The sequence below is a fragment of the Dasypus novemcinctus genome, chromosome 15, assembly GCF_030445035.2.
Source record: "Dasypus novemcinctus isolate mDasNov1 chromosome 15, mDasNov1.1.hap2, whole genome shotgun sequence".
NCBI classification, from domain to species: Eukaryota; Metazoa; Chordata; class Mammalia; order Cingulata; family Dasypodidae; genus Dasypus; species Dasypus novemcinctus.
Window position 1 is genome coordinate 19,485,686 of NC_080687.1, and position 14,052 is coordinate 19,499,737.

Sequence of the window (14,052 nt, forward strand, 5' to 3'; positions counted from 1 at the left end):
ATAATTGCACATTAAAACTTTTTTCATGGCACTGCTTTAAAATCTTTGTTAGATAAGTCTAACATAACTGTCACCTCAGTGTTGACATCTATAGAGCCTATGTTTTTATTCCTTTTGTGATCTTTCTGATTCTCAGTATCATGAGTGATTTTCTGTTGAAACCTCAAAATTTTCACATTACAAGACCCCAGATCTTATTTAAACCTTCTGTTTTAGGTGGTTTTCTTTAACTCTACTCTGACAAAGGAGGAGGTAGAAGTGCATATTCCCCACTCAGCCTCTGCTGAAACCCAACAGGCCTGTATGTTCTAGCTCCTTGTGTGTTCTGCACGAAACTGGAGGTGGAGGGGTGGGAGGGGAAGCTCCTCACTGACTAGAAGGGATAGAAGTCCTGTCTCCTTACTCAGCCTTCTGTGATACTACCACGGCAGGGGTATTGGTGTGCCTTGTTACAGCCGAATAAGGATGGTAGTCTAGGCTTCCTACTTGGCCTTTGCCAATGTAGGTGGTGTAACAAGTTTTTCTGTGGTGTTTGGCTGAAGTAACGTGATTATCATTTAAAAGTTTTCTGTCTTACTAGGCTACCCCATTCTTGGAACTTAGGCTAGAGAGAGTAGGGTTTTGTATGAGTTTTTTTTGGTCTGTACTTATTGGTGTTTCCAGGTTGCTGGCTTCTTCAGTCTCAAGTCTAACCTATGTGAAGCAAAAAGGAAAATCCAGAGAACACATTGTCTTTCTCAGGTTCCAGGGTCCCTAGCCAGCTTGCTGCCTTTTCTTTTAAGAGTCCCTTCTATTTGTTTTATGTATAATGCTCAAGATATTTAGGGGGTTTAGTTGTATTTAGGAAGAAGAATAGGAAAAAGTACATCTAATATATCATACTAGAAGTGAAAGTCTGTTAATTTACTTAGCTGAGAATCAACTTTCCACATAAAGCTCATTTTGGGGTTAATAAAATTAAAGAATATTCTGAAATATAAAGGTTTAGGAAAGCAATTTGGAGATAGACTACTAGTTCTACAATTTAGCACAAAATTTGCCTTTTGAAATTATGAGTGTGATCAGATTGCCAATATCAATAATTTTAAGCTATTTTAATAAGGAAAGTGTTAACATGTAGACTAATTATGGAAGTCTAACAGTATTGTCCCCAAAATACATGAAAAGCCTGCCTCTAAAATAAGGAAAATCCAGCTATCAATAATGAATTTCTCATATTTTGGCTAAAGAAATTACATTGTTAACTAGTTTGTTATCATTAAACAGAACTAAATATTGTTTTAAAACTGCTAAACTTGTATTTCAGATGCCAAGATGTTTGAAACTTGTAAGAGTAATAAGATTTAACAATGGTGTTTATGTGGCATTTTCTTTTCCTCAAGTAGATGTGGTATGCTTTTTTTAACTTTTCATTTTGAAATACTTTCAAACTTAAAACAGTTAATAAAAATTCTACAAATCCCATATAGAGAACTTCAAAAGACTGCAACCATCCCCCCAAAGATACTCAGATCCACAAATTTTACCACTTTGCCACATTAGTAATATTATATACATCTATCTATCATCTATTTATTAGTCCATTTTCTGAACACTTGAGTGTAGACTGTATGTCATGCTCCTTGCACACAAGGATAAGAACAAGGATATTAATTCATGTAACTACCTTAACTGCAATTATCAAGGTAAAAAAGTTAACACTGTTATAAAACTATCTATATCCCAATGTTTTCATATGTCTCAACAATGTCCTTTTGAGCCTTCTCTCCTCTCTTATTAGATCCTATCCAGGATCACATATAGCATCTATCATAGCCAGTCTCTTCAGCTGAACTTTTTTTTTTTTTAATTGTGAGAACATATATATAACACAAACTTCCCCACACAACCACTCTTAAGCATACCAATCAATGGGATTAATCACATTTATAATATTGTGGCATCCTCACAAGCTTCCATTATTAAAACTTTTCCCTTTCCCCAACCAGAAACCCTACACCCATTACACTTTAACTTCTCATTCTTCCTGCTCTCTGATCCTGGCAACCTGTATTCTAATTTCTATCTCCACAAGCTTGCAAATTCTCCAATATTTTCTTCATAGTTACCATGAAGCTTAAATTTAACATACTAAATCTTAAACAATTTTGTTTGCTCTGATACCAACTTAAGTATGTTCCTGCATCCCTCTGTCCCCAAACCTTTATTATTTGGTTCTTGTCACAAATGACATGTTAATACATTATGAGGGAAGCAGACTTGGCCCAGTGGTTAGGGCATCCGCCTACCACATGGGAGGTCTGTGGTTCAAACCCCGGGCCTCCTTGACACATGTGGAACTGGCCCATGTGCAGTGCTGATGCACGCAAGGAGTGCCCTGCCATGCAGGGGTGTCCCCCATGTAGGGGAGCTCCATGCGCAAGGAGTGCGCCCCGTAAGGAGAGCCGCCCAGCGCAAAAGAAAGTGCAGGCTGCTCAAGAATGGCACCGCACATGCGGAGAGCTGACACAACAAGATGAAGCAACAAAAAGAAACACAGATTCCTGGTGCCACTGATAAGGATAGAAGCGGTCACAGAAGAACACGCAGCGAGTGGACACAGAGAGCAGACAACTGGGGGGGGAGGGGGAAGGGAGAGAAATAAATAAAAAAATAAATCTTAAAAAAAAAATACATTATGAGTCCTAAACCTTTAATCTATCATAACATTTTATGCATCTGTCTTTTAAATCCTATAGGAAATAAAGAAAATACAATTGTACTTGCATTTATATTTACCCCTCATGCTACCTTTACAGGAACTATTTCTTCATGTGGCTTCTATCTATTGTCCTTTCCTTACAACCTGCAAAACTCTTTAGCACCTCTGATAGGGCTGATCTAGTGGTGATGAGCTCCTTTGGCTTTTGTTTATCTGGGAAGTCTTTATCTCTGCTTCATTTTTGAAAGATAGTTTTGTCAGATATAGAATTCTTGGTTGGCAGTTTCTTGGTTTCAGCACTTTAAATATGTTACTCCACTGCTTTCTTGCTTCCATGGTTTCTGATGAGAAATCAGGACTTAATCTTATTGAGGCTCTCTTGTACGTGATGTTGTTTTTCTCTCACAGCTTTCAAAAGTCTCTTTATTTCTGACATTTGAGTCTGATTATAAATTGCTGTGTCATGAGTCTGAATAATATCTCTGCCCATTTATCTCTTTCTTCTCCTTCTGGAACTTCCACAATGCATATATTGGTATCCTTGATGGTGTCACTGTCATACAGGTTCTTAATCTCTGTTAACTCTTCTTCTTGGGATGTACATATGGTCCTTAGAAAATCCCATTTACACAGTTCTGAATGTCCCCTCTTCCCTAGGATACAGTTTCCTCAAGCTCCTGGCTATCACATTCTATGTTCTATAGCCAGCAATTTTTTACCCAGGCATCCATTTGATTGCTCTATAGGAATGTTCTATAGGAGAGCTCAATGAGCCACCTTCTACATGCAGAGCAAGTCCTGAGAAAGTGAGCTCCTTAGGCCACCACCAGACAGAATGGGCTGGACATACATGCTCCCATTATGTGCTTGAGGGTTACTCTGTTCCTTCCAGAACCAGAACCAGGGAACTGCCCTGGGAATGTGGGCCATCTCCACACTGAGCGGGTGAGGGATAGCGGAGGGGCCTATTATGAAATCCTACCACTTTTAATAATAGTAGCATTTTTCTGGATTCAGTGCTTGCCCTTTTATTGCAACCCTTTAACTGTTTCCTAGAGGTTTGAGAGGAATGTTTCTGCCAGTTCTTCTTGGTGGTTCAAAACTTCTGTGGCGAGGTGCTGGTGGTGAGGTGATATTTGGGAATTCTGTAAGTCATTCACGATTGTTTTGTAAGCTCACAACTTCTCTAACCAAACGAAAACAAACCAAAACAACAACTAAAAAAACCCCACTTCTGTTGGGGGACAGAGCCCTGAAGCATCTCAATTCACCAACTTGATTGGGAAATTTGTTCTTAATGCAGCATTCATAAATAAAATTTTAGCCAAATGCTTAAGAGTATAAGTCAAAACAGTTAAAGAGGTTTAGTTCATTGTATTATACACTGATGGGCAACACAATAAACTGTGTATAAATTTTAAAAAACTAATAGATGTTTCAAATATTTTAACCTGTATTAAAATGAAAAGATGAAAAGCATTATTATAAGTTTTCAGTGAAACAGATTGTAAGTCAGATTATATAACATATATAGATAGTTTGAGAATTACCGTTAACATCAAAAAGATGAAAGCAGATACTCCTAAAATAAGGATTTCTTTGTTCCCTTTACTTTCCAAATGTAGTTTTCGATAATATGGTCCTATGAGATAAGTCTTTATAATAAGACATAAAAGAAAAACAGCAGCTAGTGAAAAGAGAATTTGACCAACCAAAACCAGTATTCGCAGTATTTCCATGACAATGCTAGGAAAGAAAAAAAAAAAGACATGTTATTTCACCTTCAAACCATATTTCTCTAAAACCCAGTAAAATCATCTTCTGTTCTTTTTTCCCTTTAAAATGTTAGAATATTAATTACCCAAATACATATTTTTATCTCTAATTGCTAAAATAAAACCTATGAATCATATTAATCTCAGAAAGGGAGTTATCTGAATATAATACAGAAGTTGGATTTCTTTGCAAACAATACTTAGGAAAAAATAACTTTTATAGAATGTAAAGACTCTTGACTGACCACTGATATATCTTAAGCAAGGGTTGACGATAATATTCCTTATCAAGAATTAACCCCCATTTGAAATTCTTTGTAAAGGAATAGTTACCCTGTAATATTACACTGCAGAGTTTCATAACTAGAGGCGTGGTGAAAAAACACCAGCAACTATCAGCAAAATATTACCTTATCCCAAGCCAGAATTCTGAATTTCATGTACATTATTTAATTACAGAGAAAATGACTATTTACTAAGATCATTTTAGAACATACTGTATTCAGATTTCAGAATATATTAAGACCTCATTCTAAAGACTTCCACAAGAAAGGCACAACCTTCTATCTGTAGTATTTACAAATAAAATAATAAATTTTTAAAAACTTAGACATTTATATTTAGAAAGCTATCAAGTCCAAAATTCTGGTTTAAAAGGTTCTCCTTATCAATGGAAGAATATATATCTGATTGCTAAGAAAGTATTTGTCACTGCAATCAGGCTTAAAATAGCAGTGCTGGAAACACAGATCTCAAGTTGCTAAATGATTACCTCGGGAAATTAGAACAGAGCTGGGCTTGAAGCAAGGAAAAATGGGATGAAGAAATCAATAATCGGTAAATAAGCAAATGATAGGGAAAAATTCCTTAGAAGTTTTTCTGAAACAATCCACATTTGCTACTTAAGAGAATGAGCCAGTGTGAGAATTTAGTCTGAAGCTCTGGCAAGTTACAGAAATTTATCCATTGCCGTAGAATAAAATAGGTTAGAAACAAAAATGAGAAAGGGATAAATCAGTTATATCACAAAAGATTACACAGAAAAGAAGGCCACAATAAAGGAAAAAAGGGAGAATGACAGAAACTGGATATAGACTCCGCAAATGCTGAATCAAAGAAAAAAAACCCTACCAAATTAAACACAAAAAACAAAAACCAAAAAAATGAGGAAGGAGAGCAGCTGAGATTTGCCTGGAATTCTCCCCCAAGCTTGGTCCTGTACAGTTTAAGAGACTCATAGCAGTAGAGCTTTGGCCCGGGCACCTCCTCTTACGGTCAATGACCACAGAGCCACCCACGACAGCAACTTAAGAGTCCCATGCACACTGAGGCACAGGGACCCAAAGTCACAAAGACCAAGGCAGAGAGAAGTGGATTTGGCTCAACTGATAGAGCGTCTACCTACTACATGAGAGGTCCAGGTTCAAACCCAGGGCCTCTGTCTGACCCGTGTGGTGAGCTGATCCATGTGCAGTGCTGATGTGTGCAAGGAGTGCCGTGCCACACCAGGGTGTCCCCCGTGTAGGGGAGCCCCATGTGCAAAAGGAGTGCGCCTCATAAGGAAAGCCACCATGCACGTAAAAAGTGCAGCCTGCCCAGGAGTGGTGCCCACACACAGAGAGCTGACGCAACAAGATGATGCAACAAAAAGAGATATAGATTCCTGGGCTGCTGACAAGAATGCAAGTGGACAAAGAAGAACACACAGCGAATGGACACAGAGAACAGACAACTAGGGGTGGCAGGGAAGGGGAGAGAAATTTAAAATAAATAAATAAATCTTAAAAAAAAAAAAGACCAAGGCAGAGCTACCAGCGGTAAAACTACTGGCAAGTTGTACACACTTCCAGTCTGGTCCTTAATTGCTGGTGAACCTAAGCAAAAAATTGGGTGACTATGACCCCATTTGGTTTTGTGGCATGGGATCCCTAACATGGAAGTTACCGGAGAGAGAAAAGCTGTACAAAAAGGGGTAGATGAACAGCCATAAGGCAGGGCAGGCTGGGGGCTGAAAGATGAAGTGAAAAGGCAGCCCAGAGTGTAGGAGAGTCATTTATGAAATTATAGCTGCTCAGGAGGAAAATCTGTATAAAAACAAAGAGAACAACCCAAGATTCTTGGAGGAAGAATAGAAGAAAGGAAATCTTCTGGAGGGGAAATAGTCACATATAATAGGGAAATCTTAAAAGTTATGGTGCATGCCCAGAGAAAGGTAAGTGCAAAAAACCCTGAGAAAATCCAAATTTAAAACATGGAAACACAGGCTGTTCTAAAGATTCAGTATAGACTGGATCAAGGGTTGAAAAGAGCCTGTGTACCACACTAATGAAAGAAGTTGTTGATGTCAGAAAAGAGGGGAGGATGGGGAGTGGGGCATATGGGAACCTCCTATATTTTTTAATGTAACATTTTATGTGATCTATGTATCTTTTAAAAATAAATAGAAATATATTTTTTAAAAAGAAAAGAGTCTGTGGCAGTTTGGTACTGGTTTATGAATTACAAAAAAATATATTTTTGTGTTTGTAGACTGATCTGCTCCCCTGGGTATATTCGATTGTATTAGATTCAGAGGTTTTACTTTTATTTTATTAAGTAACAATTAGGGCTTTTATTTGACCAGGTCATTAGGGTGATTTGGTTTGAGTCCCTGCCACCCTCCCCCCTTGTGGGCTATATAAACAGATGCTCAAAGAGAGAGAAGTAAAAACACGGAGAATGAGAACACAGAGAGTTTAGTTTTGGATCCTGGAGCCCCAAGGAGAGAGCCAAGCTGTTCACTTTAGTTTGCAGCTGAAGAGACCAGAGACCTGAACAGCTAAGAAAGCCTGGAAAGAAATAAGCCCCAGGGAGAGAGACAAGCCTTATGCTAGCCTATAGCTGAGACTGGAAGAAGCTGGGACCATGGAGCCTTAGGAGGAAGAGGAAGGCTAAACCCTCCTAGAGATGGGCAGCCATATTGCTTCAAGAGGTGGCAACATAATTTAGTAAGGGAAGTAACCTATTCTTTATGGCCTTGTGACTGTAAGCTTCTACCCCCAAAAAATACCTTTTATAAAAGCTAATAGGCTTCTGGTATTTTGCATCAACACCCCCTTGGCTGACTGATACAGAGCCTTACAACACAGGCTATCTACACTAAAACCCTATGCAAGAGGGAGAAACTGACTTCCAGAATTAGCACATAAAACAATCAAATGCCCAGATATCAACAAAAGATCATAAGCCATACAAGAAACAGGAAGAAATGGCTCATTCAAGGGAATATATTAAAACTTCAAAACTAATCAAAGACAAATCTCCTGTATCAGGTAAAGGAACTAAAGGAAAATACGGATAAGAGAAAACTAAGTAAGGATATAGAATTAAAGGATATAAAGAAGATAATGTGTGTGAACAAAAAGAAGAATTAGAAAGTTTAAAAAGGAACATACAGAGTTTATGGGGATGAAAAATACAATAATGGAAATTAAAAATATACTAGTTATAATATTGAATTCTCATCCTGGGAAATCCTCCTACATTCTCTAATAGAGCAGCAAGAATCCTCTGAGTACATGCGCAGTGCTTAGCAAAGGAGGACAGATCATTAGGCCAGGCTCTTGATATTGATGATTGTGCTCACGATCCTTTTCTCTAGAAATTGAAACTTAGACCAGTATTATATATTGTCTAAGAGTTACCTCCTGAAAGTCTCCTTGTTGCTTGAATGTGGACTCTAAGCCAAACTCAGCATATAAATGAACTACCTTCCCCTCATGTGGGACATGACTCTCGGGATTGAGCCTCCTTGGCACTGAGGGATTATTACCAAGCACCAACTAGCAATGCATCTGGAAAAAGGCATTGACCAAAAGGGAGAAATATTAAATACAAATGAGTCTTTCTGGCTAAGAGATATCAAAGTGAGTCAGGAGGTCATTCCAGAGGCTACGCTTATGCACATATCAGCAGGATCTCACTGACTGCCATGGTAACTGGTACCTCAAATAGCAGAGCTCCTGGGGGCTCTAGAGACATCCAGGTGGTAGGGCACATAGCTCAGGAATTCAGCACCCTGTCAGTGGACTTTACTTTAGAATATATGCTCCCCAATGTATTGGAGTTAGACTCATTTATAATTTCCCTACACATCGCTCTTCTACCTCTTTTATTTGAACGTATAATTAGCACTATACTTGTTAATTATATGTCCCAGAGACTTAAATCTTCAGTCTGTTCATATGCCAGTTGAATCATATATGCACTGAATCTTAGCAGAGTTGCAATCCTTACTCTCTAGTTCAGTGGGCTCACCCAGGGCAACTAACAAAATAATGATGATGGACATTGTCCATCCCCCAAAACAGAGAGTATCTAAAACTCAAGTGAAACAGTTCCATCCATCTGCCCCCTCTCAATCAGAAACAGAGTGGGCATTATCACCCCCAAATCCTCAAGATTGGGGAATGAACAATGGACTAACGTAGATGTATTATTATTCTATTACAGATTTATTATTATTCTAGCAATGGAAGAACTTGTATCACTGATACAAAGGCAGTGACCACTAGAGATCCTGGAAAGAGGCAGAGGGAAGAATAGGTGTAACATGGGGGCATGTTTGAGAAATGGGAATTATCCTGCATGACACTGCAACGTCAGACACAGGACATTTTACATTTTGTCAAAATCTATAAAATTTTGTGGGGCAAAGTGTAAACTACAGTCCATAGTTTGTAGCACTTCAGTATGGTTCATCAATTGTAACAAATGTAACACACTAGTGAAAGAAGTTGTTAATGTGGGAAAGTGAGGGTGAGTGTGGTATATGGAATTCCCAATTTTTTTTTTTTTTTTGAGGTACCAGGGACCAAGGATTGAATCTGGGATCTTGTATGTAGGAAGTGGCACTCAACCACTGAAACACATTAGCTTCCCTGAGTTGGCTTTTTTTTTTAAAGGACACTTAAATTACATAAATGTTACATAAAAAATGTAGGGGATTCCTATATGCCCACTTCCTACCCCTCCCACACTTTCCCACATTAACAACATCCTTCATTAGTGTGATACAGTTGTTACAATTGACCTGAGTGGGTTTTATCACTTGTTTTGCTTGTTGTTTTGTTTTTTCAGCAGGCACTGGGAACTGAATTTGGGATCTCCCATGTGGGAGGTGGGTGCTCAACTGCTTGAGTCACATCTGTTCCCTCCTCTATATTTTTGATTTAACATTTATGTAATCTAAAGCTTCCCTGAAAAAAAAAATACACTAGTTATTCAACAGCAGATTTGAACAGCCAGAAGAAACAATGAACAAACTAGAAGAAAGGGCAATCAAAACCATACAATTGGAAAAGGAGAGAGAAAAGAATGAAAAAAAGTGAGAAGATACTAAGGGATCTATGGGACATCATGAATCATATGTATTATGGGAGTCCCAGAGGGAGAGGAGAAGGAAAAATAAGCAGAAAGAATACTTGAGGAAATAATGGTCTAAATGTTCTCAAATATTATGAAAGGTGTAAATATACAAGTGTAAGAGACAAAACAAACTTCAAAAAGGATAAACCATAATAGAAATGCTCCAAGACACATGCTACTCAAATTGTCAAATGCCAAATATAAAGAGAGAATTCTGAAAGCAAGAAGGGAAGAGTGATTTGCCATGTACAAGGGATCCTCATTAAGATAAAGTGCCAATTACTTATCAGAAACCATGGAGGTGAAAAGGCAGTAGTATGATTTATTTAAGATACTGAAAGAGAAAAACTATATAACAAAATTTTTTTCTCTGATAATGAGAGAGACTTTAAGACATTCATGGATAAACAACAGCTGAGAAAGTTTGTCACCAAGAGACCTGTCCTACAAGAAATGCTAAATGCAGCTCTTCAGATTGAAAGGAAGGACAGGAGATACCAGCTTGGAGTAGTATGAAGAAACAAAGATATCCACTAAAGGTAATTACATGGGTAAATGCAAAACGTAAAAAAGTAAGATATCCTCAGTATATAATTCTACTCTTCCTATTAGATTTAGAACACAATTGAATAGAAAAAAAATCATATTTCCAGGTTATGGACACACAAAATATAAAGAAGAAATGGGTGACAAAAACAACATAAAGAGAGGAAAGGGAAGGGTATAGTAGTAGACACTAAGTGCTATTAATATGTTGGTATGTTTTCAATACAAACCCCAGAATAATCACAAAGAAAATATTTAAAATATATATAGAAACAGAAATGAGAAAAGGATCAATCAGTTACATCACAAAAGATCAACTACACAGAAAAGAAGGCCATAATAAAGGAAAACAGGGACAAAAAATATACTGCATATAAAAAACAAAGGAAAATTAGCTGAAGTCCTGCCTTATCAGTAATTACACTGAATGTAAATGGATTAAAATATCCTAAATAGAAGTCACGTATTGGCAGAAAGGATAAAAATGCACAGTCCAACTTACTGTTTTTATGAGACTGACCTGAAGACTCAAAGACATAAGAAGCTTTAAAGCGTAAGAAAGAAAAAAATATTACATGCAACTAGTAATAAAATGAGAGCTGGCATAGGATTTACTAATATCAGACAAAATAGACTTTAAATCAAAACTGTTACAAGAGGCAAAAAAGGACACTACATACTAATAAAAGGGCCAATCCACCAAGAAGATATAATAATCATAAACATTTATGCAGAAAACACAAGGCAAATACTGTCAGAACTAAAGGGAGAAATAGACACCTCTATAATAATAGTTGGCAACTTCAATATACCACTGTCAATAAAAGATCTAGTCAGACGATCAAAAAGGAAATACAATACTTGAACAATACCCTGAACCAACTAGTCCTAACAGACACAAATAGAACACTTTACCCAACAAAAACAGAATACACAATCCTCTTGACTACACATGCATCATTCTCCAGAAGAGACTATATGTTAATTCACAAAAAAGTCTTGAAAACTAAAAAATACTGAAATCATACAATATATATTCTCCAACTGCAAAAGAAAGGAATTATAAATCAATAACAAGGGGAGAAAGGGAAAATTCAAAATATGTGAAAATTAAACAACATACTCAAACACCCAACAGGTTAAAGAGGAAATCAGAAACAAAATTAGGAAATATCTTGAAGCAGATGAAAATGCAAATACAACATACCAAAACTTACTGGATGCAGCAAAGGCAGTGTTGGGAGGGAAATTTATAGCTCTAAATGCTTACATTTAAAAAGAAGAAAGACTTCTAATTAGAGACCTAACCACAAAACTTGAAGAACTAGAAAAAGAGGAGCAAATTAAACTCAAAGTAAGCAAAGGAAGGAAATAACAAAGATAAGAGATAAATGAAACAAATTTTTAAAAAACAGAATTAACAAAAACAAAAGTTGGTTCTTTGAAAAGATCAATATTATTGACACACCTTAAGGCAGACTGACAAAGAAAAAAGAGAGAGGATACAAATAACTAAAATCAGAAATGATAAGGGGAACATTACTATCGACCTGGCTGAAATAAAAAGGACAAAAGAGGATATTATGAACCACTATATGCCAATAAATTAGATAAACCTAGATGAAATGAACTAATTCTTAGTAAAACAAAAAATACCTACATTGACTGAAGAAGAAAGATCTCAACAAACAAATTACTAGCAAAGAAATGGAATCAGTAATCAAAAACCTCTCAACCAAGGAAAACCCAGAACCAGATGGCTTCACAAGGGAATTCTACCAAACATTCCAAGAAGACTTAACTCCAATTTGGCATGAATGCATCCAAAAAACTCCCTAACTCATGCTATGAGACTAACATCACACTCATACCATAGTTAGAAAGATATCATTAAAAAAACCCAAAAACCTACAGGCCAATATTGCTTATGGATATAGATGCAAAATCCTCAACAAAATACTAGGAAATCTAATCCAATGGCATATTAAAGGAATTATGCATCACAAGCAAGTGCTAGTTATATCCCTGGTTTGCAAGGTTGGTTCAACAATTAGAATATCAAATAGTGTAACATGCCACACTAACATATGAAGGAAAAAGAAAAACACATGATCATCTCCATTGACACATAGGAGGCATTTGACAAAATACAGCATGCTTTCTTGTTAAAAACACTTATAACAGTAAGAGTGGAAGGAAACTTCTTCAATATGATAAAGTGCAATATGAAAAGCCCACAGCTAACACTTTACCTAAAGGTGAAAGACTGAAAGATTTTCCTTTAATATCAGGAACAAGGAAAGGATGCCTACTGTCACCACTGTTATTTAACATTATGCTGGAAGTAACTGCCAGAGCAATTAGACAAGAAAAAGAAATAAAAGGCATCCACATTGGAAAAGAAGAAGTAAAACTTTCCCTATTTGCAGATGAGATGATCCTATTTACAGAAAATCCTGAAAAAGCCATGAAAAAGCTCCTAGAGCTAATATACAAATTAGCTAGAAGATTGAGTGTAGATGATCAACATGCAAAAATCAACAGTTTATATGTATAAACAATGAACAACTGGAAGAAGAAATCAAGAAAAATATTCTATTCACAACAGCAACTGTGGCAAGCTGATATTATTTATAATTAAAAAAAAGAGATACTGATTATGTTTGTAAACTGGTCTGTTCCTCTGGGTGTGATACTCTTTGATTGTATTAGGTTCAGCTGAGATGACTTTCATTAAATTAAATCAAGATTAGGGCTTTGATTCAACCACGTCATTAGGGCATGCAGGGTTGAGTCCCTGCCCCCTTGGTGGGCTATAAAAATGGACACTCACATGGAAGTAGACATACAGAGAAGATACACAGAGGGAGAGGGACAGCTCCATAGACATGGCAGAGCAGGAAGAGCAATGTGCCACTTGCCTGATAGTTTACAGCTGACCTTGTGAAAAGAACAGAGCAGCTTAGCCTGATGGGAGAGAGATGAGCCTGATGCCAACCTACAGCTGAGATCAGAAGAAGCTGGACCCACAGAGCCTTAAAAGGAAAGAGGAAGGCTAAATCCTCCCAGACATCGCCTATCATGTTGCTACAACACATGGCAACAGAATTTCGTAAGGAAGTAACCTTGAGTTGGACTCTTGAGGTCCTTGTAACTGTAGCTTTTACCCCAAATAAATACCCTTTATAAAAGCCAACAGACTTCTGGTACTTGCATCAGCACCCCTTTGGTTGATTAATACAGCAACTAAAAGAATCAAGTATCTAGGCAGAAATCTAATCAAAGATGTAAAGGACTTGAACACAGAAATCTACAAAACATTGCTAAAAGAAATCACAGAAGACCTAAATAAATGGAGGGCATTCTGTATTCTTGGATTGGAATACTAAATATTGTTAAGATGTCAATTCTACCCAAAGCCATTTATAGATTCAATAATCCCAATCAAAATTTCAACAGCCTTCTTTGCAGAAATGGAAAAGGTAATCACCAAATTATACGGAAGGGTAAAAGGTACTGCATAGCTAAAGCCAAGTCATACAGAAGAATGAAGTTGGAGGACTCATACTTCCTAATCTTAAAACGTATTACAAAGCCATGGTAATCAAAACAGCATGATACTGG

The 14,052-nt window shown here is 37.0% G+C and overlaps 1 protein-coding gene across 3 annotated transcripts in view; it reads right to left on the reverse strand.

Annotated features, from left to right (window-relative positions):
• TMCO3 (transmembrane and coiled-coil domains 3) overlaps positions 1 to 14,052 on the reverse strand; it is a 91,575-nt gene that overhangs the window by 28,723 nt on the left and 48,800 nt on the right. For all 3 annotated transcript variants that reach the window (XM_058276371.2, XM_058276372.2, XM_058276373.2), the window contains exon 9: positions 4,252 to 4,447. In XM_058276371.2, the coding sequence (XP_058132354.1) occupies positions 4,252 to 4,447 (196 nt within the window). The remainder of the gene's footprint in view (positions 1 to 4,251; positions 4,448 to 14,052) is intronic.